Genomic DNA, 25,857 nt, shown 5'->3' on the forward strand with positions numbered 1-25,857 from the left:
AAAGTTCCTGAGCCAAGCCTAGCCCATTGTAGGTGAGCACTAAAGCCCCAGAAGGGCCTAATCGGCTATTTTGGGAGGGAAAGAAAAAACAGCAACAAGAATTTCTGCATGCTTCTCTTTAAAGAGCGAAGACACCAGTCCAATCTGAAAGAACAAATTGTTATTTTTAAAAAAGTAAACTTCTCTATTGAGTATCTGCTGGGAGTTGCCAATGAACCTGGAGAAAGGGGTACTTATCTCCTTAAGAAGGTCACACATGGCCTAGTTTCAGGGAAGGGGGAGGAAAAAAAATGTATCCTAATTTTATGCCAGCCAGGCAATGCTGTACAGGTAGTCCTCGACTTACGACCACAGTTGAGCCCCAAATTTATATTGCTAAACGAGACATTTGTTACGTGAATTTTACCCCATTTTACGGCCTTTCTTGACACGCTCGTTAAATCACTGCAGTCGTTAAGTTAGTAACATCCTTGTTAAGTGAATCTGGTTTCCCCATTGACTTTACTCATCAGAAGGTCTCAAAAGATGATCACATGACCCCAGGACACCGCAACTGTCATAAATATGAGCCGGTTGCAAACTGTCTGAATGTTCATGTGACCATGGGAATATTGCATCGGTCGTTAAGTGTGAAAAGTGGTCATAAGTCACTATTTTCAGTGATGTTGTAATTTTGAACAGTCCCTAAACGAACTGTTATAACTTGAGGACCACCTGTAATTACCTCCAGGATGACATGGCCAAGTTTGGGCCCCAGGCCAATCAGCAGAGCCAGATTTCAAGGCCTTTAGGAAGGCCAAAAGGATGGGGGCAGATCTCACCTGGATGGGGGGGGGGCATGATGTTCCAGAGGTGGGGGGGTATAATGTTCCAGAGGAAGAGACAGAAGGTCAGCCGAAACATGGAACTCAACAGTTTCAGCAGCAGCTCTGGGGCACTCATTTCCATACCCCCTAGAGCAGTGGTTCTCAACCTGTGGGTCGGGACCCCTTTGGGGGTCAAACAACCCTTTCACAGGGGTCGCCTAAGACCATCTGAAAACACATATTTTCAATGGTTTTAGGAATAATTTTATGGCTGGGGGTCACCACAACATGAGGAACTGTATTAAAGGGTCACGGCATTAGGAAGGTTGAGACCCACTGCCCTAAAGACTCCCCCTTTATAGCCATGGCCCCTACTACAATGCATCCTCCTGTAACTTGGGGATGAGACAACACCCAGGATGAGAGTCCAGCATACCAGACAAGCTGGAAGAACAGTGGACGCTTCGGCAGAACTGGTTTGTTGCCTAATTTTGATTACATCCCGATTAATGCCTAGAGACTAGTTTCTTAATAGAGTATTTATTAATTTATGAATAATGAAATAGGACATGCAGAATGGTAAGAGTTTTTGGTGGACTGAAGTGCCCTCAACTGGACTTGAATTATAAACTAACGTCAAAGAAGATAAAACGCTGGCAATGTTAATGGCAGCACAAACAGAAGCCATCCACAAAAAGTTATTCACATTAGTAGACATTCCGATACTGGAGAAGTGAATGCATGAATAAGATGCCTTTCTCTCAAATTAAGACACTGAAGGCCTTGACGAACTGAAATCAATGCCAGGGCTGATTTAGGCTAACTTGTGTTTGGTGGAGTTATGTATTGCCCCAGGAAGGCTGACATCTTCCCACCGTTTATAGGTAGTCCCTGAGTTACAACAGTTCATTTAGTGAACATTCAAAGTTACAATGGCACAGAAAAAAGTGACTTATGACCATTTTCATACTTGTGACAACTGCAGCCAAGTGTCTAAATTTTGATCATATGACCATCACGGTCACGTGATCAAAATTCAGATGCTTGGCAACTGACTCATATTTATGACTGTTGCAGTGAGGTCCCCTTTTGCAACCTTCTGACAAGCAGTCAATAGGGAAGCCAGATTCCCCTAACAACCGGGTTATTAACTTAACAATTCATTTAACAACTGTGATTCATTTAACAACTGTGGCCAGAAAATTAGTAAAATGGGAGCAACTCACTTAACAAATGTCTCACTGAGCAATAGAAATTTTGAGCTCAAGTGTGGTTATAAGTCGAGGACTACCTGTACTTGGATAACTTTCAGTGGAAGGGGATAGAAAAGGGAGATCAAATAAATACATCTCCTACAAAACACACAGACACATTACTTCTAGAGAGCATGAGGATGGGGATCAGATCCAAATTACAATGCCAATAAGTCAGGTTTAAGAAAGCAATAACAGGGCATTCATAAAAGGCAAAAAAGGCAGGACAAATAAGATCTGTCCCGGAACAGGTTCAACCGAGCGTATGAAGATTCATTTTTCCCTGCATACCATGTCTAATTTGCTTTATGCTCAAAGAAACATGCAGAAGACAGATGATAATAAGGACCAATGACTGTTCTCCCTATATAGCCTGGACCGCTAAGGGCACAAACAGCATCATCGGGACATTAAGATATAGTTTTGGAACGATCTGTTCTGTAAACAACATTTTCTCTGCGCCGTTGTGTTGTGATCACAAATCCAGGCTGAGTCAAGACGAGAAGTTTAAACAAAGTGAGAGTGCTGGAAGAAGAAGGTATACAGAAAACCAATTCCTTAGAAAAAGTGTTACCAAGAAGCAGGCACAAGTAGCATAAAGGAAGGACTCCAAATACTGTTATCTGACAGTATTTCAATGTTTAAAATAAGAATGCATAACACGAAGCTTCTGAATACAGGAAATCTTTGATTTACAACAGTTCACTTAGTGACCATTCGCAATTACAACGGCACTGAAAAAAGTGACTTAAGGCCGTTTTTCACACTTACAACCATTGCAGCATTCCTATGGTCACACAATCAAAATTCAGATGCTTGGCAACTGGTTCATATTTATGATGATTACAGGGTCCCAGGGTCATGTGATCCCCTTTTGCGACCTTCTGACAAGCAAAGTCAATGGGGAAGCCAGATTCACTTAACAACCATGTTGACTTGACAACTGCACTCAACAACTGTGGCAAGAAAGATTGTAAAATGGGGGAAACGTCACTTAACAACTGTCTCACACAGCAACAGAAATTTTGGGCTCAATTGTGATTGTAAGTTGTTGTTAGTTGCGAAGTTGTGTCTGACCCATTGCGACCCCATGAACAACATTCCTCCAGGCCTTCCTGTCGTCTACCATCCTCTGGAGACCATTTAAGCTCACGCCGACTGCTTCAGTGATTTCATCCAGCCACCTCGTTCTCTGCCGTCCCCTTCTTCTTTTGCCCTCCATCTTTCCCAGCATTAGGCTCTCCTCCAGTGAGTCCTTCCTTCCCATTAGGTGGCCAAAGTATATGAGTTTCATCTTCAGGATCTGGCCTTCTAAAGAGCAGTCAGGGTTGATCTCCTCCAGGACTGACCGGTTGGATCGCCTTGCAGTCCAAGGGACTCGTAGGAGTCTTCTTCAGCACCAGAGTTCAAAGGCCTCGATTCTTTGTCGCTCAGCTTTTCTTATGGTCCAACTTTTCACAGCCATACATTGCAACTGGAAAAACCATAGCCGTGACTTTTGTTGGCAGGTTGATGTCTCTGCTTTTTAGTATGCTATCTAGATTTGCCATAGCTTTCCTCCCCAGGAGCAAACGTCTTTTAGTTTCTTGACTGCAGTCCCCATCTGTGGTGATCTTGGAGCCCAGGAAAATAAATCTGTCACTACCTCCATTTCTTCCCCATCTATTGCCAGGAATTGAGAGGGTCGGATGCCATGATCTTAGTTTTCTTAATACTGAGTCTCAAGCCAACTTGATTGTAAGTAGAGGACCACTTCTACTGAAGTATATGGCTCCTTAGAATCTAAAGTGTTTTTTCCAAGTTATAACAACTCATAACATTATTTAGAAACCTTCTTGAAATTGTCCTTGTAGTGTAGCCCTCTGAAAGGAACAAAGGGTGTAGATGGGTGATGGCGAACCTATGACACATGTCAAAGGTAGCACTCCACAACATTTTGGGTGACACGCCAGTGTTCACCAACACCCGACAAGAACTATTCTTGAAGACATGCCCCATTCTTGTTCAATTATCAGAGGCTGCGTGAGAATAAAGTCGACTATCATGCAGCCTCTGGACCCTCTGGAGGTCATGCTCTTGAATGGCCTCTAGACTCTCCGAAAATCGCACAAGGATGGGGTGTGCTTTTGCACAGTTTTCAGAAGCTGCAGAGGCCACCTTGGAGCGTTCTCCGGAGCCGCTTCAAAAATGAAGCTTTACACAACACGGAGCTGCCTCAGGTAGGCGGCGAGGGCCTGTCAGCAGAAAGGGAACACTGCCTGAAGGCAAGCATCGTGCGGCAGATCCTAGGGAATCACACACACAATTGGGCTGTATATTTAAACATTAATATGCAAAGAATTATCTTTTGTTCGGGGTGTGTCTGGTGTGTGACATGCCAACAAAGTTAAGTTAGGCATTTTCAGTGTATTTGATAGGCAAAGCCAAAGGGTTCATTATCGCTGGTGTAGATGGCAAAAATGAAGATGTTTTTGGTGAAGTCCAGGCTATGATAAACGTGGTGATATAAGAATACAGGTAGTCCTTGACTGATGATCACATTTCAGTCCAAAATTTCTGTTGCTAAGCGAGACATTTGCTAAGTGAGTTTTGCCCCATTTTACGACCTTTCTTGCCACATTTTTTTGAATGAATCGCTGCAGCTGTTAAGTTAGTGACCCGGTTGTTAAGTGTTCCCTATTGACTTTGCTTGTCAGAAGGGAATCACGTGACCCTGGGACCCTGCAACCGTCACAAATATGAATCAGTTGCCAAGCATCTGAATTTTGATCATGTGACCATGGGGGTGCTGCAACAGTCTTAAGTGTGAAAAATGGTCTTAAGTCACTTCTTTCAGTGCCGTTGTAACTTTAGAGTGGTCACTAAATGGACTGTTGTAAATTGAGGATTACCTCCATAAACATTGCAGCCTTTCCTCATAGAAAAGCTGCTGTAGTCCTTTTATAATCTTAGCTGCCGTCTACTGAACCTTCTCTATTTCCACTACAAGTAATCCTTGACTTATGATTGGCCACTTAGCGATTGGTTGATATTATGATTAACCTCCCTGGTAGTACAAGTAGTCCTCGATTTACAACAGTTCATTTAGTGACCATTCAAAGTTACAATGCCACTGAAAAAAGGGACTTATGATCATTTTTCACACTTACGACCTTTGTAGCATCCCCATGGTCATGTGATCAAAATTCAGATGCTTGGCAACTGGTTCATACTTATGACGGTTGCAGCATCCTGGGGTCATGTGATCCCCTTTCACGACCTTCTGACAAGCAAAGTTAATGGGAAAGCCAGATTCACTTAACCGTGTTACCAACTTATCAACTGCAGTGATTCACTTAACAACTGCAGCCAGAAAGATCGTAAACTGGGGCAAAACTCACTTAACAAATGTCTCATTTAACAACAAAAATGTTAGGCTCACAAATTGTGGTCGTAAGTCGAGGACTACCCGTACTTATAACCTGGTTCTGGAGTTCTGACAGCCAAGCCTTTCCCCAGTCATGTGACCGCATTTTTTTGCAGCATTTTTGCAGAAAACCAGCATCCAGTTTTTGGCAAAACTGGCCCATAGCGTATGGTTATTTCACTTAATGATCACTGCAAAAAAGTCATACAATCGAGTGGGTTACATCAGTGGTCCCCAACCCCCGGTCCGCGGACCGGTGCCGGGCCGTGGAGTACCTGGCACCGGGCCGCGCAGCGGCCGGGGGACATGAACGCTGCAGCGCAAAGGCTCCTGGGCCGTGCGCAAAAGCTCCTGGGCCGTGCGCAAAGGCTCCAGGGAAGAGAGCCCCGCGCAGGTACGCACGTGTGGCCCAAAGCCCCCACCCCTGCACGCGCTCAGCGGGCCACGGTAAAATTATCAAAGGCTGATTGGTCCGCGGCGATAAAAAGGTTGGGGACCACTGGGTTACATGGATGAGCCATTTTACGGTCGTAAGTCAAGGACTCCCTGTATATCTGTTCTGAGGTGCGACAATCAAAACAACACACAATTTTCCAGATATGGCTGCCCCATTGATTAATTAATGGCATTATGATATTGGCATCTCTATCTTCAATACTGTTTCTTATTACCCGTTGTTGGCCTTTTTTCTTTCTTTTTTTTTACGGAGGATGCACACAGTGTGGATACCTTTATTGAACTGTTTACCATTACTCCACAACCTTTGTCCTCATCAATCATCGCTAACTCTGATCCCATTAGATCCCACCCGCAATCTTCACTCAGCAGGCTATTCCTTATCCTGCTGGACAGCTCCCTAGCATTTAGCCGGAACAAGCTTGCTCTGCTTTTCTACACGTCTTGTCTGTTCAGTTTTCTGGAATGTTTGCTTTATGGTTTTAATGTATTTCATCTGGCAGATATTTTGGCTCATTCTGAGATGGTTGTTGAGACTGCCCTGATATCTTAAGATGAGAGGTTGACTTAAAGAGAGTTAACTTTCCAACCAAGATTGCATGACATACACTTATTTTACATTTGATTTCTAATTTCCAGTTAACCTCACGCAGGTCAGATAGGGACAGCCAAGGGCTGAATATGGCCCAAAGGCTGTATAACACCCAGGTCTATTGCAAAGCATTTCTTATATTTGGTTTCTTTAGAACAGGGGTGTCAAACTCGCAGTGTCACGTTGTCATCACGTGACGTATTGTGACTTTTTCCCCCCTTTGCTAAAACAGGGGTGGGCGTGGCCAGTGCGTGACACATCCAGCCCGCAAGTTTGACAGCCCTGTTTTAGAATATAGTAGGAAGATTGCCGATTTAATTCCTTCCTACTGATGTCAAAATTCCCTTCTCAGTCAAAGAACATTTAAGAAATCTTTGGAGGTTCTGGGTCAGTGGCAGGCTGAACAGTCCTCATGTGATAGTACAATAAGTCAGAGTCACTCTCTCGCAGCATTAATGAGTCATCTAATCCCATTTTAACATCCACTGCAGAAACCCTTTTACTGGAATAACCACCTTTGCTTCACAACATTTTAACCAGATCTTCCAAGCCCAAATCTGGTCAACCAGGTGAGAGGAAACCCAACCATTTCCAATGAACAGTGGCTGGCACTGACCCTGCGGGTCGTCAGAAAGGCTTGAAAAACCTGGTTTTTCTGGGGGGAAAAAATCCAGGTACTGGGGCTGACTGGAAATGCTGATGAAACAGCTGAAATAATAATTCCAGTCACTTTTTTTTTGTTGCTACTTTTAATTACAGATGCTTTTTGACTGAATGACCAAAATTGCAGATTAGGACTTTCATTGCTACGGTAAGCAAGGCGGCTGTTAAGTCGGCCACGCCCAATTTTACCTTTTTTTTTTAAAAAAAACCATGGTTGTTAAGCAAATCACTGCAGTTGTTAAGTGTATCTGGCTTCCCCCATTGACTTTGGTTGTCAGAAGCAGGTTGGGAAGATCACAAATAGCAATAGCACTTAGATTTATATACCACTTCATAGTGCTTTACAGCCCTCTCTTGGCGGTTTACAGAGTCAGCCTATTGCCCCCAGCAATCTGGGTCCTCATTTTAGCCACCTCGGAAGGATGGAGGCTGAGTCAACCTTGAGCCTGGTGAGATTCGATCTGCCAAACTGCTGGCAGCCGGTGATCAGCAGATGAAGCAGATGCAGCCTGCAGTACTACATTCTAACCACTGTGCCATGGTGATCATGTGACTCCTGGATGCTGCAAACGTCATAAATATGTGTTTCGTTGCCAAGCACCCAAATTTTGATCACTTGACTATGGGGATACTGAGATGGGTGTAAGTATAGAACTTATAAATTATAAGTCACTTTTTTGGAAATTACAGTGCTGCTGTAATTTCAAACAGTCTCTAAATGAATAATCATAAGTCGAGGACTAGCTATATATTGCTTTTTGTGGATTATCAATTGTATAAGAACCAGAGTGATGCAATGGTTAGAGTGCAGTACTGCGGGCTGACTCTGCTCACTGCCAGGAGTTCAATCCTGACCAGCTCAAGGTTGACTCAGCCTTCCATCCTTCCGAGGTGGGTAAAATGAGGACCCAGATTGTTGGGGACAATATGCTGACTCTGTAAACTGATTAGAGAGGTCTGTAAAATGGTATATAAGTCTAAGGGCTATTGCTATACCACCCAGAGTCACAAGTGTCTGAGTTGGGCAGTCATAGAAATGCAATCCATAAATAAAACTAAAAGAAAGGATGAGTAGGATCACCCATCATGTTATGCTAGGGGCCCCCAACCTTTTGGGTACCAGGGACCAGTTCCACAGAGGGTGTTTTTTCCAGGGACCGTGTGTGTGTGTGTGTGTGGTTTCGTGTGCTGCCTGGATTCCAAATATGTGCAGATGGGGTTTCATTCGCTTGCGCAGCCTGGGTCCTGAAGAGCCATAGACTGCTACTGGTCCACAGCCGGGGATTGGAGATCCCTGTATCATTCTTATTTTCTGCAGTTTATCGAATAAGCTCCAATTGGACAGTCTCACACAATACATTAAATGAAAACCAAACAAGTTCATATTATAGTTTAGGATAGTAGTGCATGGACACTACAGTGCTGATAAGCAGGAAGAAAAGTCTAGATCAGAGGAGTCCAGCCTTGGCAACTTTTAAAACTTGTGGACTTCAATTCCCAGAATTCCCCAGCCAGTAGTGTCCAAGTCTTAAAGGTGGGTCTAGACCCGTGATGGCGAACCTATGGCACGCGTGCCACAGGTGGCACGTGGAGCCATATTAGTGGGCACGCCAGCTCAGCTCTGGGGTGCATGCGCGCTCCGGCCAGCTGATTTTCAGGCCTTCTGGGCCCACCAGAAGTAGGGAAACAGGCTGTTTCCTGCCTCTGGAGGGCCGGGGGGGGGGGGGCGGGGAAGGCCCGTTTTTCTTTCTTACCTGGCTCCAGATCCTCTCTATTTATCTGGGAACAGCGAAAACAGCCTTTCCCACCCCCTTGGAGGCCCTACGGAGGCTGAAAGGGCCCATTTCCCAACTCCTGGTGGGACAGGAAGTGACGTTTTTTCCTGTCCCCAGCCTCCAGAGACTCCTAGAGAGGCTCCTACAGACTCCTAGAGAGGTTCTGGAGGCTAGGGACAGCAAAAATGTCACTTCCTGTCCCACTGAGAGTTGGGAAATGGGCCCTTTCAACCTCCATAGGGCCTCCAAGGGAGTGGGAAAGGCTGTTTTTGCCCTTCCTAGATACACAGAGAGGATCTGGTACCAGGTAAAAAAGAAAAACGGGCCTACCAGGCCATCATGTGCCAGGAGCGGGGGGGGGGAGGGGGAGGCAGTTGCACACGCATGCACGTGGGCACATGCGCGCGCGACCCTCCCCCGCCCCCCCCCTCTCCTGGCACGCGATGGCAAAAAGGTTAGCCATCACTGGTCTAGACTCTAGACAAACACCTGAATACTGAACCGAAGCACACAGTTAAACCTTGGAAGTTGCAGAGATCAGATGAGTAAATATTCCAGTTCACACATCCACTAAGCTCTCTGTGCCTGAGCAATCAATATTGTGCTTCCCAGGACAAAGCAAAGAAATAGCTGCTCAACATTTCACCATCTGTGCTTTTGCTGTCTGCCTACTAGGCAGTCTCTTTGTTGGTGGGCCTTAATTACACTCCCTACAGCTGGCACGCAGGGCAGTAAGTGGCAGTGAACATTCAAAACAAAATGGGTGGCATTCGAAGAGACCAAAGCGGAGCGCCACCTCCTCACCACAGGTGACAAACCGCCATCCCAAAGCCTCCATCCCACAACCACCATAACTCTGCTTTGGGGTTTAGGGGATATCTGTGTGGAGGAGGTATGATTGCTCAGTTGTTTACCTCACCTTCAGAGTTCTTTAAATATTGTTTTTTTCCCCCTTTTGTATCACTTTATTTTACTTTACTTTTATTGGACTTCTATACCGCCCTTCTCCCAAAGGACTCAGGGCAGTGTACAGCCATATTAAAACACATATAGATTTACAAAATTTAAAAACAATTTAAAATCGAATATATAAAAAATTTGGCCCACAAATTAAAAACTAACATACACCCATTATAAAATTCATATTAGGCCAGCCCGGCTTGTTGGAACAAAAGGGTCTTCAGGGCGCGGCGAAAGGTACACAGGCTGGGGATCATACGAACCTCTAGGGGCAGCTCATTCCAGAGGGCTGGTGCCCCCACAGAGAAGGCTCTCCCCCTGAGTGTCGCAAAAGCTGATCACATGATCCCGGGGCACTGCAACTGTCATAAACTGTCATATGAGCCAGTTGCCAAGCATCTGAATTTTTATCATGTGACCATGCTGCAACAGTTGTAAGGGTTGAAAAATGCCCAGGTCACTTTTTTCAGTGCCATTCCAACTTCGAATGGTCGCTAAATGAACTGTTGTATGTCGAGGATTACCTGAATGTTGTTCCTAACATCCTATCCTATGGGACCAGATGACATTCATTGGCAGTGACTCTTTATGGTCTAAAGGGAGAACCTTGCTTCTAACTCCCCACCCCAGCAGTCTGATTCAACATCTTATATTTGCAGCATCTAAGCAGGTTCGACACTGCTGGACTTACAACCTCGACTTACAACCACAACTGAGATCAGAACCTCTGTTGCTAAGCAAGGCAGTTGTTAAGTGAGTCACATCCAATTTTAAATCCTTTTTTTCTTTTTTACCATGGTTATTGCAGTTGTTAATCACAGTCACTAAGCGAATCCGGCCTCGCCTATTGACTTTGCCTGTCAGAAGCGGGCTGGGAAGGTTGCAAATGGCAGCCACACAGGGCCCTAGGATGCTAGAACCGTTTTAAATACGTACTGGTTGCCAAGTGCCTGGAGTTTGATAATGTACTATATTTTTCGCACTATAAGACGCACTTTCCCCCAAAAAAATAGTAGGTGACAATATCTTATAGAGGTGTCTTATAGAGTGAATATTGGGGCGAGGAGGCAGGGGAGTTGGTGTGGCGGCATTGTTCACCGCCGCCACCTGTCACCGCTGCCGCCACCTGTCACTTCTGCCACCACTCACTGCCGGGTAACACTGGAGCAGCTGATTGGCGATTGGATTGGCCTCCCGGATTATCGCCAATCAGCTGTTCTAGGTGGCAGGGATCACTGCTGCCACCACCAAGCACCACAAGCTGGGGCTGCAATAACGTGCTGAAGCTGACCAGGCTGTTTGCTGTTTGCTGCAAGGATGCTAGCCAGATGAATATCGGACGGATGCTGGGAAGCAGAGGCAGATTTTTTTTTTCTTGTTTTCTTTCTATAAAGCTAATGTGGGTCTTATAGTCCGGTGCGTCTTATAGTGTGAAAAATATAACTATGGGGATGCTCTTAAGTGCAGGGATCAGACATAAGTCACTTTTTTCAGTGCTGTTGTAACTTTGAACAATTATTAAAGGAATGGTGGGAAGGACTACCTGTTCAGGTAATCGAGTTACGACCACAATTGAGCCCAAAATTTATGTTGCTAAGTGAAACATTTGTTCAGTGAGTGCCCCCTTTTATGACTTTTCTTGCCACAATTAAGTGAAGCATGTCATTTGTTAATTTAGTAACATGGTTGTTAAGTGAGTCTGGCTTCCCCCTTGACTTTGCTTGTCACAAGATTGCAAAAGCGGATCACATGATCCCAGGACACTGCAACTGTCATAAATATGAACCAGTTGTCAAGCATTTGCATTTTGATCACGTGATCCCAGGGATGCTGCAAGTTGTAAGTGTGGAAAACGGTCATAACCTATAACTTTGAACGGTCCCTAAATGAGCGATTATAAGTTGAGGACTACCTGTACTGACTCCCTCCCTCCCAGGACAGAGTGGGTGAGAGACTAGTCCAAGGTCACCCAACTAGCCTCATGCCTAAGGCAAGACTTAAAACTCACAGACTCCTGGTTTCTAGCCTGATGCCTGAACTGCTACACCAAACTCTCTATAGCCTCACATTACACAGGATTTATTTAGCTTGCCTTGCAAACTTGGCCTAGGTCAAACCCAAATAAATCACATTATCATCTGGCATAATGTGACATACAAGCTTGCTGCCCCCTCCCCCCCTTAAGCCTTGATTTTTCTCTGAGATGCAGATACAGTGTCAGTTTGCATTATTCCTAATGCCTTCAAATCTTTCCTTAAAAGCTCATCATTTATGTGCTAAACCCTTCTACTGCATGGCTGCAGTAGAAGGGAAGCCCCAATATTGTGTGCATTTTAAGTGAGCAAACCCTCCTTTAGGGCTCTTTGAGAGATAGACGGCAACCTAGCCTTCTGTCGCCTTGTGCCACAGGGTTCATGCATGGCATTAAACCCATAATGTGTTGATTTTGTTTTGGCTCACCATAATGGGGAGATCCGGCCATTGTGGTTTGGAAATCAAAGTTTATGGTTTTATGTTATGTATGAATCAGGCTTCTGCGGCTTAATTCTCTCTGAATCACTGCTCAGTTCAGTCTGCACGCCAAGCTGCGATTTATATGAACTGGGATTTAGAAGTCAAAATATGTTTTGGAGTTTCCCTCCGGCTTTCACAGCTGCGTGTCTCATCTAGCACTCTTTGCTTGAAGCCAGAGCAAAAAGCAAACAAAAGGTTTACCGATTCTGACATCGCACCGAAGCAGAAGGAACTTAAATCGTGACCTGCAAGCTCACTTTAAATAACAGTATTATACAAGCTGTGCTTTGTGCTCGCTTCAGTTCAAACCTTTACGGCAGTGTTTCTCAACCTTGGTAGCTTGAAGATGGGTGGACTTCAACTCCCAGAATCTCCCAGCCAGCAGCGCTGGCTGGGGGATTCTGGGAGTTGAAGTCCACCCATCTTCAAGCTTCCAAGGTTGAGAAACACTGCTTTACAGTTTCTCAGTTCAAATTCCATTCCAAATAATAGTTTGCCTCTGTGATTTGATGTTGTACAGGTAGCCTTCGGCTTACAATTCATTTAGTGGCTATTCAAAGTTACAACAGCACTGAAAAAAGTGACATGACCGTTTTTTACACTTAACGAGTGTTGCAGCATCCCCATGGTCACATGATCAAAATTCACACGCTGACTCATATTTATGACAGCTGCAGTGCCCTGGGGTCGTGATCACCTTTTGCGACCTCCTGACAAGCAAAGTCAATGGGAAAGCCAGATTCACTTAACAACAGTGTTGTTAACTTAACAACTGCAGTGATTCACTTAATATCTTTGGCAAGAACGGCTGTAAAATAGAGGAAAACTCACTTAACATCTCACTTAACAACATAAACTTTGGGCTCCATTGTGGTTGTAAATCGAGGACTTCTTGTATTTGACGGGCTATGAACTACCACTCTGAACGAAACTACAGGTAGTCCTCGACTTACAATCACAATTGAGCCCAAAATCTATGTTGTTAAGTGAGACATCTGTTAAGTGAGCAATCATAAATATGAACCAGTTGCCATGTGTCTGAATTTTGGTCACGTGATGAGGATGCGGCTGCAAAAGTCATAACTGTGAAAAACGGTCGTCAGTCACATTTTTCAGTGCTGTTGTAACTTATGAACGGTCATTAAATGAACCGTTGTAGGTCGAGGAGTACCTGCATACAGTTTGACAACTTTGGCAGCAACAGTGAAATCCTGGCCACTTTTTCTATAAAGCCCCCACCCCAACTATTCCTCTATCACCCCCTTCTCCTCGCCCCACATTCCCCCCTCATTTCAGCCTACTTTACTCAGGATTGGGTGATTTCTACGCATATCCCCCAAACCTGCTTCACACCCCTGAGCCATACTGCAGCCAAAGCAAAGTGTGCTGTTCAACATGGCTATGTGCAGCTTTCTCTTTTTCTCTCCACAACACACACACACCCAACATTGCTTAAGCACCTTCCAGAAGAAAGGGAACAAAATCAGTCATTCTACATAACAGGCTTCCTCACAAAAAATGCTGAAGCAGCCCGATCACCAGATTAACAGAAGCCATAGCTACAAAGCTTGTGCTTGTTAGCTTTTTATATAACTATACAGTGGGGTGTTTTTTTTTTAATTAAATTCTTATGTAGGCAATCCAAATTATGCACGGAAAGAAAACCAAACAAAACCACCAACTGCCCCCACTCCCAATGACACAGAAATCAACATTTGTATGCACGGAGGCATCTCTCATTTCACATAATTATTCTCTATTTTTATAACATTCTGACTCTGTGAGGTTGGGGGAGAAAACAAAAACTGTGCAAGGTATGAGAGGCTAATTTAGTTTTCAGAAAATTGGGCAAGATTGGAGAATTTGGACCATCACCCAAATTTTACCAGGTATGGCCAATGCACTGCTAGGACTAACTTGGCAATCATACGGGACTAGAATCTTAATGTTTTAAGCAAACCAGGATTTTCAAGATTTTCAAGAAATGAAATTAGCCCTCAGATGAATTGTAGCCAGGATGAATTTAAATGAATTTAAATTAAATCACGATTTAAATCACTAGTAAAGAGGCTTTTTAAAGAGTTGCTGTGAAATTGTGTGAATGCATCAATGCCCATGTTATCTCAGTTTGCAGCTAGATTCATTGAACATTTACCAAAAACGTAAACATTGCAGAATATAGCCTCATGCTACATAACTAAGCTTTATTTCATGCTGAATGAACTAAATTATTAATGTATCTTAAATAGAAAACTATGTTTAGATAAATTTTTATTCCAAAAACATTTTATTAAAATAAATTTGATAAAAATAAAAAAAATCCAATTTAAATAAAAAGAATCCAGTTTAAATTTTAAAAATCTGATTTTTTTAAAAAAAAAAATTTAAATCATCGGTTTTTATTCACCCTGATTGTAGCCTTAATGGCCACTTATACAATCAGATGTTTACAAGAGCCAGGATCTTGTGGGTAACTGGAATATCAGGAAAGACTTGGTGATCAGTCCAGGTAGGTGCAAAACAAACTATATGTTGAAAATTAGACAAATCAAGCTCTCTGTTTCTTTCTAAGGAAGATTTGCAGGTAGTCCTCGATTTAGGACCACATTTTGAGCCCAAAATTTCTGTTACTAAGTGAAATAGTTACATGAATTTTGCCCCATTTTATGATCTTTCTTGCCAAAGTTAAGTGAATCACTCCAGATGTGAATCTGGCTTCCCCATTAACTCAACTTTGTCAGAAATTCCCAAAAGATGATCACCTCGTCTCAGGACACTGCAACCATCATAAATATGAATGAGTTGCCAAGCATCCAAATTTTGATCACATGACCATGGGAATGCTGCAATGATTGTAAGTATGAAAAACGGTCATCAGTCACTTTTTTCAGTGACGTTGTAACTTCGGATGGTCACTAAATGAGCTGTTTGTTAAGTCAAGGACTACCGGTATTTCCCACAAATTAATAGCTTGCAAAACATTTTACTCTCTAAAGCCTGAGGTATTTTTCAGGCTAGAAATGGAATGGGCTAGTAAAAGAGACACCGAATTATTGTTTTTCTCCTTTGCTGGTCGGTCCACTGCATTTCTGATGGGACTCTTTCTGCAACCAGGATAGGCTAGTAAAGGAGAAACCGTGTACCAAGATGAGGGAGGCTTTTTATCACATGGCACTTTAAAACCCTTGTACAATCCAGCCATAATAACACAGTTCAGCCAAGCTCTCATTCCTTTGCATACTGATGAGATTTTTAAAATCCCTTCTAGTAATGCACCTGCCACAAAGGATTTAAGAGACATCCTTCCATGACCACAGCCTCCTCCAGTACCCCCCCTCTTCAGGTTGTGACCAAGCCAACAGCAACCCACTTTGACCACTGCATGGGCTGGGAAGTGGCAAAACTGCTTTGTGTGAAAAGCAGAGCTTGTTAATTCTGTCTTGTACCTTACTTGGAATCCACATCAAGAGCAATCAATGATCGCTCTGATTCTTTAAACATCACTCCCAGCTGCATTAAATATACATGAGACAAATATGCAACATGCAACAAGCTTTACAGAATACAGTAAAAGACATCCGAGACAACTTAACACCATGCAGCAATTGTTGAGTCTGTTGGTAAACGTGCTTTAAAACCTGTTATTTACACACACACACACAAATCCATAATGCCCGATTTAATAATGACATTACAATTGTTAATATACCAATATCAGAGTTCATACTTCAGACTAAATCTGAAGTATAGTTAAGGTATTAGTCTACACTTTAAAGATTTAATTTCAAGATTGAAGTATGGTTAAGGCTGTGTTTCTCAATCTTGGCAACTTTAAAATGTATGGACTTCAACTCCAAGAATTCCCCGGCCAGCAATGCTGTTTCAGGAATGAGAAACACTGGGTTAAAAATACTAGTTAATATTTTTATTTATTAGTCTTGACAATGGAGCTTACTGGAAGACTGGATCAATCATTCTCTCTCAGCCTACCTCACCGGTCCGTGGCTGTAGGAAAAGACAAGAGGAGGAATATGTATGCCACCTTGAGATCCACAATTGAGACATAAATTTAAGAAGCTTGAGTTATTTATAAAAATAATAAAGACGGGGTTTGAAAAATGTAAAATAAACAACTAAGTAAACCAGAACAAAACAAACTACATTATGGCTTAGTATTCTGTGTGAACCCTAATCTATGACTAAGGATATCAAGCATAACCTACAGGTGCACAGACCATTACAAATTCTACCAACACAAGCAAAATATTCAGAGTCATGCCTCATTCCCATCATCCAAAATTCAATGCTGCCTGTAAGACTGTGAATTCAAATTTTGTCATGAATCTTTTAAGGTGAGAGTAATGAGGACATTCCTGAATGCAGACAGGAGTCTGGCAACGTATGCACAAATTAACCCATCTAGGATAAATTGCAACCCTTGGTACCTTATCATCAGGAACACATTGTGAATCCCAGCTTCACCCACACGCATGCATTGGAGGAGAGGAGGGGAAAACAACCTTGATTTATCCAGGCTCTTTATCACATGCTAGGGGCACAGCAAATGACTCATGTTTAAAAAAAGGAGGGTAGGTTTTAAATCTTTACACACTGTTTTAAATTGTGGGAGGGGGAGGTGCAATTTCCTGTACCATCACATAGTATTCTGAAGTAGATGCATTGCTGTAATAGAAAAATGATTAAAATGTACTTTCCCTTCTGACAAAAGACTCCCTTTTTAATATAGGAAGTTTAAAAAGTCACCGACTTTGGTTGAACTGAAGATGAAATCATCTGGAAAGCAAAAGATGGGACACATTTCAAATTCTCACCAGATTAGTTTTAACTAACTTGTATGCTGAAATAGGCACCGTATCTGAATTCTAGTATGGCGGCATGACAACATCCCCTGGGGGAGGGGAAAGAAAGAACAAGCTTTGTTCTCAATTTTAAAAAGAAAAGTCTAAAAAGATAAAGTGGGAGAAACTTCCTTGGGAGGATATGGTGAAAGATCCTATTTAAACCAAAGATTTTTCTGGAGGAGGGATGATGAATAAAGTTAATTAATACATGAGGGTCAGAGTGATGATAGGGGTCTGGATTATGTCCAGATTATGTCCATACTCTGCCATATTCCTTTCATGCTTCTAAGGGTCTCCTGTCCACCTTCCCACAAACAGTATTACTTGCAGCTGACCAATTTTCTCGCTTCTGCCTCCATCCTGATGACAAAGCTGTCCTCTTTTCAACTCAGAAAACTGCAGAATAAGCCTCTTTTCTAGCCCCCACTAGACTTTCACAACTCCTGCCTCCTCCTTCATCCCTCTTTCTCTAAAACTACCTCTCTCAACACCACCAAGATATAACCCCCCAAACTGTATTTCCTGCCTTTTGCCTGCTTCCAAGAGTTTTGTTCGCTGTCTCTGGACACCCATTATTTACTGTAAACCCCCAAATCATTTTTCCAGCCCCATACCCCTGCTTCACTTCTCTCTAATCCTCCCATGCCTGGTTTCTCCCCCCCTCTCTTTCAGCCTCTCCTTAAAATCCCCAATTTCTGCCAAACAATCTTAAATATTTCCTACCCGGCTTTCCCCCTGCAAATCTGTCTGCTGCATCCTATTTTAAATGTCCTTTTCCTCAATTTTTCATTCTTATACATCAGCAGCATTAACTCAAGTTACCCTCGGGTCTCCATTCTGACTTTTTTTCCATTCCACACCCAATTATCTCATCCTATGAATTTATGTACCATAAATCTGTATTATTCCTTTATGCTCTTCTCTGATTACTCTACAATGTACAATGTATCCGTAAACTATACAGGTAGTCCTCAACTTACTACATTTAATGATCATCCGAAGTTACAATGGTACTGAAAAAAGTGACTTATGACCATTTTTCACACTTACGACCTTTGCAGCATCCCCATGGTCACATGATCAAAATTTAGACACTTGGCAACTGACTCATATTTATGACAGTTGCAGTGTCCGGGGTCATGTGATCAGCTTCTGTGACCTTCTGACAACCAAGGTCAATGGGGAAGCCAGATTCAATTAACAACCAGGTTACAAACTTAACAATTGCAGTGATTCACTTAACTATAGCAAGAAAGGTAGTAAAAGAGGGCAAAACTCATTTAACAAATGTCTCACTTAGCAACAGAAATTTTGGGCTCAATTATGGTGGTTAAGTCAAGCACCACCTGTAATGCTAATTACACTGATGGTTATAATAAGTATGGTACTAATGTGCATAACCGAGCAACTTCCAGTCCCCCCCACATATCAAACTGTTTTCCTAATAACAGAAAACCTATACTTTTACCCCTTCCTGGTTTTGCCCCAAATCCCCAAATCCACACATTTCAATGTGCACTATCAACACCAAGTCGCTAAATTGTATACTGGAGGATCCCATGATCATTTTTCACCCTCCCAGCATAGATCTGCCAGCATGTCCTCTGAACAAGTATTTTACTGATTTTCAATGTTCTGATGTGAATTTTAACAGTATTAATACAGTTGACTAGATGGTTGAATTACTAAAAGCCAACCTGTAACCTTTATCAATAAATGTCATCGAATTACAGATAGCCCTTGACTTATGACCACAATTGAATCCAAAATTTCTGTTAAGTGAGACATTTGTTAGCTGAGTTTTGCCCCATTTTACCACATTTCTTCCTCAGTTGTTAAGTGAATCACTGCAATTGATCATTTAGTAATCCGGTTGTTAACTGAATCTGACTTCCCCATTGACTTTGCTTGAAAGGTCGCAGAAGGGGATTACATAATCTTGGGACACAGCAACAGTCATGAATATGAACCAGTAGTCAAGCATCTGAATTCTGAACACATTATCATGGAGATGCTACAAAGATCATAACTATGAAAAACGGTCATATGTCAGATTTTGCAGCGCCGTTGTAACTTTGGTCACTAAACAGTTTGTTATAAGTCGAGGACTATCTGTACTAACAGCTGACCAGTAACCTGTATCAATAAATGTCATTATATTATTAAATAAGCGTTAGATTATTACCGTTATTACCCCTCCCCAAGATTCTTGTATACATACATACATACATACATACATACATACATACATACATACATACATTCTAACATCAAGGCAAACAGGGCTACCTTTAAACCTTCACTTCCAATTCAAGTCCTACTACAGGTAGTCCTCGATTTACGATCATAATTGATCCCAACATTTATGCTGCCAAAAGTGAGACATTTGTTAAGTGCGTTTTGCCCCATTTTACGACTTTTCTTGCTACAGTTAAGTGAATCCTCGCAGTTGTTCAGTTAATATAGTATGAAAAGTATGAAATAAATAAAAGTATGAAAAATGGTCATAAGTTCCCTTTCTCCAATGACGCTGCGACTTCAAACTGTCGCTAAATGAGCTGCCGTAAATTGAGGATTCCCTGTATTTATCAGTTATCAATAACTCAGTCTCCCCCCACCCACCATCCTTTGGCAGATATTCATAATAAACCCAAATTGTGCAAAGGTCATAAAGTATGAAAAATGTTCATAAGTTCCCTTTCTCCAATGACGCTGCGACTTCAAACTGTCCCTAAATGAGCTGCCGTAAATCGAGGACTCCCTGTATTTATCAGTTATCAACAACCCAGTCCCCCACTATCATCCTTTGGCAGATATTCATAATAAACCCAAATTGTGCAAGGGTCATAAAGTATGAAAAATGTTCATAAGTTCCCTTTCTCCAATGGCGCTGCGACTTCAAACCGTCGCTAAAACGAGCTGCCGTAAATCGAGGACTACCTGTATTTATCAGTTATCAGTCTTTCCCCACCCACCATCCTTTGGCAGATATTCATAATAAACCCAAATTGTGCAAAGGTCATAAAGTATGAAAAATGTTCATAAGTTCCCTTTCTCCAATGATGCTGCGACTTCAAACTGTCGCTAAATGAGCTGCCGTAAATCGAGGACTCCCTGTATTTATCAGTTATCAACAACCCAGTCCCCCACTATCATCCTTTGGCAGATATTCATAATAAACCCAAATTGTGCAAGGGTCATGAAGTATGAAAAATGTTCATAAGTTCCCTTTCTCCAATGGCGCTGCGACTTCAAACTGTCCCTAAATGAGCTGCCGTAAATCGAGGACTACCTGTTAGTTATCAGTTATCAGTCTTTCCCCACCCACCATCCTTTGGCAGATCTTCATAATAAACCCAAATTGTGCAAGGGTCATAAAGTATGAAAAATGTTCATAAGTTCCCTTTCTCCAATGGCGCTGCGACTTCAAACCGTCGCTAAAACGAGCTGCCGTAAATCGAGGACTCCCTGTATTTATCCGTTATCAACAACCCAGTCCCACCCACCCACCCCACCCCACCATCCTTCGGCAGGTATTCATAATAAGCCTCTGCTGACAAAACAGCCCAAAATCCAGACCGTTCCCCCCCCCCCCCCCCACACACACACACAACCTCGACCTAGTCCCGGTCTCCTCCAGTGAACGGGAGCAAACAAACCAGGATTAGCCTCAAAGAGCCCCTTGATGATGATGATGATGATGCCTCCCCCCCTCCCCCATCCCAGACGCGGTTTTGCCCTCACGCTCAGGATGATAGCAACTGGGCAAATCACGGCGAGGAAATGACCGGCCTCCTTCCCTCCCTCTCACCCCACCTAGCCGCCCACCGAGGGCTCCTGAAGAGCCTTCGGCATCCTCGGAACCCCCATGAGGGGAAAAGCAGCCTCGGACCGAGAGGGCGACTAGGTGGGGCCGGAAAAGACGGTTTCCTAGGATGAAGGAGGAGGAGGAGCCCCCCCCCTCCCCTGCTGGCGCGAGGAGGAGACCCCGTGGCCTCCCGCCTCAGGACCCGGAGGGCGCCCTCATTCCCGCTCACCTCCTCCTGCCGCCGAGTCCGGCGGCGCCCCCCAACCGCCCGCTTCGGGGGTGACGGCTCCGGCTCCCGCCTCGGCTCCTCCAGTGGAGCCCGTCTCGTCGGACGCCTCCAGGTCCATAGCTGGCGGAGGCCCGCCCGCGCCCGCCTCGCCTCGCCTCGCCTCAGCCCGCGACTCGCCGCCGCCGCCGCCGCTTCGGCTAAGCAGAAGAAGAAGAGAGAGAAAGAGAGAGAGAGAGAGAGAGAGAGAGAGAGAGGGAGGGAGGGAGAGGGAGAGACCGGGCGGGAGACGACTCGGCAGCAGCGCGCAGGCGCTAACTCGGCGGCCGGACCGCGAGGTCGGAGGGCTAGAGCGCCCCGTCAAAGGAGCGGAAGAGGAGGCTGTTACTGTTCGGCCATCCCCTCCAACGATAGGTTCCGGCTTGGTTTTGGAACGTTTAGGAAGCTTAGGCTAGGAGCGGGACGCTCTGGGAAGCTGGTGCTTTTCTATTAAGCAAGTGGTGCAAAGTGGCTTGCTTTAAGGCAGAGGTCTTCAAACTTGGCAGCTTTAAGACTTGAAGGAGCCTTGGTAGTACGGTGGTTTAAAGCACCCTGTTATTAACACAGCTGCCTGCAATTACTGCAGGTTCGAATCTCACCAGGCTCAAGGTTGACTCAGCCTTCCATCCTTTCTAAGGTAGGTAAATTGAGGACCCAGTTTGTTGGGGGCAATAAGCTGACTTTGTATAAAAATATACAAAAAAGGATGAAGGCTATTGCTTAACGCATTGTAAGCCGCCCTGAGTCTCTGGAGAAGGGCGGCATATAAATCAAATTAAAAAAAAAAAAAAGACTTGTGGACTTCAACTCCCAGAATTCTCCAGCCACTACGAGTAGCCCTATGGTGAGATAGGCGGCAAATAAATTTCCTTGGAGTTCCAGTTCAGGGGTCTGCAACCTTAAACACAAGAGCCATTTGGACCCATTTCCCACAGAAAAAAAAAAACATCTGGAGCCACAAAACCTGGGTGGGTGTGGCCAACTCCACATCACTCACTCCCATGACCCCCCCCCCCCGCCTAGCCACGCCTACCTAGCTGGTCATTAGGGCAGAGAACCGGTTGTTAAAAAACACCAGAACCACAAAAGATAACCCTTTTCTCTCTTTGTCTCCACCTCCACCTCTCTCTCTCTCTCTCTCTCTCTGTATCTATGTCTCTTGCTCTCCCTCTCTCCCCCCCTCTCTCTGTATCTTGGATTTCCAAGGCCAGGCAAGGAGTGACTGGGAGGGGAGGGGAGGGCTGGGGGCGGGGCCAGGCAGTGATGGGACAGGGAGCTGCAGCAGAGGGCCCAAAGAGCCACATGCGGCTCTGGAGCCGCAGGTTGCTGACACCCGGTCTGGTCCAACCCCCTATACCAGTGATGGCTAACCTTTTTGCCATTGTGTGCCAAAAGCGGGGAGCGGGGGGGGGGGTGTTGCGTGTGTGCGTGCTCATACCCATAATTCAATGCCCCCTACGCTCCCCCTGCTTTTGGTACGCGATGGCAAAAAGGTTACCGATGGGCCCGGTAGGCCCATTTTTCGCCCTCCCCAGGCTCCAGAGGCATTCTTGGAGCCTGAGGAGGGTGAAAACGGCCTTTCGCAGGGCCATTTCTGGCCTCCGCAGGGCCAGAAATGGCCCATTTCCCGACTTCCAGTGGGCCCGGAAGGCCCAAAAATCAGCTGGCCGGTGCACACATGCATGCTGGAGCTGAGCTAGGGCAACGCTCGCGTGCCTACAGATATGGCTCCACGTGCCACCTGTGGCACACGTGCCATAGGTTCGCCATCATGGCCCTATACAATTTGAGACAAGTATCTGTCCAGTCTCTTCTTGAAAACCTCCGTTAATGATCCCTATTTGATCCCTATTTGATAGATAAACTTTTTTATTTTATTTTATTTTATTTTATTTATTTTATTTGATAGATAAACTATTTGATCCCTATTTGATAGATAAACTTTGTTTAACAAATAAAATAAATACATAATAAAGTGAAATGCTACATTAAAACCAGTAATAAAAGACTGTTGTGCCATGCCAAGAAAAGAACTCTTAGCCATGCATATAAATATACAGTTATTTACTGCAGAATAATTCTAAAGAATTGCCTCTTGAAAAAAGCACCTTTGGGGCAACCATGACCTAGATGATTGGGAATCTCCATAGCAGTGGTGAAATCCAAATTTTTTTACTACTGGCTTTGTGGGTGTGGCTTGATGGGCGTGGTGTGGCTTGGTGGGTGTGGCAGGGGAAGGATACTGCAAAATCTCCATTCCCACCCCACTCCAGGGGTAGGATATTGCAAAATCTCCATTCCCACCCACTCTCGAGCCAGCCAGAGGTGGTATTTGCCAATTCTCTGAACTACTCAAAATATCCGCTACCGGTTCTCCAAACTGCTCAAAATTTCCGCTACTGGTTCTCCAGAACCTGTCAGAACCTGCTGGATTTCACCCCTGCTCCATAGTCACCTTTGGGAGAATTTCCTTTAAGTTTAATTTCAATTAACATTGAAGACAATTCTATACTAGCAGTTTGAAAGTGCAAGTAGATTAATAGGTACCATTTTGGTGGGAAGGTAACAACATTCCGTGAGCCTTTGGCTTTCCATGACGATGGAAAATGTCTTTGGACAACACTGGATCCCTGGGTGGACACAACTGACAGGGAAGTCTTCACCTTTTTAATGATCAATATTGAGATATGAATAAAAGTATTACAGAACTTCCAAGGTATCTTAAATTGTTCCTTTTAGTCAGATTAAAAGCTACCACATTCCGTAACTACTACTGGAAATATTTACCGCGCCAGCTGTTTATGTATTTGAAGCTACTGCAGTAGTTTCCCATTTTACAGAAATATTAAGCTTTCCTCTGTACACCTTGAAAAGAGTGACATCTTCTGGTGGATATCGCTCTCTGTATCTTTTTATTATTATTATTATTATTATTATTATTTGTTTTTAAAGAGAGCTTTATTAGAGTTTTTAAGCTAGAAACATAAAAGCTATCAAAAAGGAACAGTTAAAAGAAAAAAGGAAAGAAAAAGAAAAGTCAAAGCAAAAAAAAAAGGAAGGAAAAAGAAATACAAAGAAATAACTCCCAACTTTCTTTTACAGTACAACAGATATAAGTACAGGTCCTCGACTTACAACAGTTCATTTAGTGATTGTTCAAAGTTACAATGGGACGGGGTGAAATCTACTTACCTTCCCTACCGGTTCTGAAGTGCATGTGCCGCGCACGCGTGCCCACATCACATGTGCCACGCGTACCCTCTGCACATGCTCAAACCCTTCTGCGCATGGACAGAGGGTAAAAAACAGGTTACTTCCTGGTTAAAACCAGGAAGTAATGACAACTGGGCGGGTAGGCGGAGCCTCACGCTGCCATCGCTACCAGTTCTCCAAACCACCCACCGCCATCGTTACCTGTTCAGTCGAACCGGTCCGAACCGGTAGCATTTCACCCCTGCAATGGGACTGAAAAAAGGGACCTATGACCGTTTTTCACACTTATGACAGATGCAGCATCCCTGTGGTCACACGATCAAAATTCAGATAGCAATAGCACTAACACTTAGATTTATATACCGCTTCATAGTGCGATACAGCTCTCACCAAGCGGTTTACACAGTCAACCTCTTGCCCCCAACAATCTTGGTCCTCATTTTACTGACCTGGAAAAGATGGAAGGCTGAGTCAACCTTGAGCTGTGAGAATCCTCCTGTGTTTTATTTTGTCAGCTTCAAGCATTTGTTTATTTATTTATTGGGCACACATGACTCAAATCCAGTAAGACTCTGCACAGCTTGCATTTAGTTTTTGCAATAATTAAACATTATCACCAAATTTAATAGCAACAATAGTAGGAAAAATTACCACAAGCAGTAAGTAACCAAACTTAACGCAGGGTAGTGCTTTTCTAATTTCTAGAAATATTGCACAACTGTTTGCAACAGCTGTGTTTGCATAACGACATTCATAATTTACTGAATTAAGTCACTGCTATGGTTTGCACACAGCACTGACTGTGCACACTGACTTATGCAAAAACAGTGGTTAGATGTCAACCCTGAAGTAGGGGTGAAATGCTCCCGGTTCGGACCGGATCAGCCGGTCCGGTAGCTATGGCGGCAGGTGGTTCAGAGAATTGGTAGCAAAAATCCCTGTCCCCCCCGCCCATGCCCACCCTGGTTACCCGCTTGCTGCTTCTTTTAAAAAATGCTTTTAAAAGGTAAAAAAAAGGCCCTGACGATCCCAGCTGAGCTGTGTGATCGTCAGAGCTTTTTTTTTTTTTTACTTTTAAAAGCATTTTTTTTACAACCTATTCGGCCGAATAGGTTGTAAAAAAATGCTTTTAAAAGTAAAAAAAAAAGATTGCTCGCCACAGCTGATCACCTCGCCGCGCACTGTTCCACTTACCCCATGCGTCCTTTTGGCGTGCACTGCGCACACGCACCTTGTATGTGGGAGTGGTGCATATTGCGCATGCCCGCGCAGCGCACATGCACA

General features: G+C 43.8%; 1 protein-coding gene across 1 annotated transcript in view; it reads right to left on the bottom strand.

The window, feature by feature from the left end:
- PIP5K1C (phosphatidylinositol-4-phosphate 5-kinase type 1 gamma) overlaps positions 1 to 21,442 on the bottom strand; it is a 78,434-nt gene extending 56,992 nt beyond the window's left edge. Inside the window, exon 1 of the mRNA XM_070931850.1 lies at positions 21,325 to 21,442. Within this exon, the coding sequence (XP_070787951.1) occupies positions 21,325 to 21,442 (118 nt within the window). The remainder of the gene's footprint in view (positions 1 to 21,324) is intronic.
- Positions 21,443 to 25,857: the final 4,415 nt, after the last annotated feature.

This window comes from Pituophis catenifer, unplaced genomic scaffold (genome assembly GCF_029215685.1).
Source record: "Pituophis catenifer annectens isolate HBS135680 unplaced genomic scaffold, rPitCat1.0.hap2 SCAF_1, whole genome shotgun sequence".
NCBI lineage: Eukaryota > Metazoa > Chordata > Lepidosauria > Squamata > Colubridae > Pituophis > Pituophis catenifer.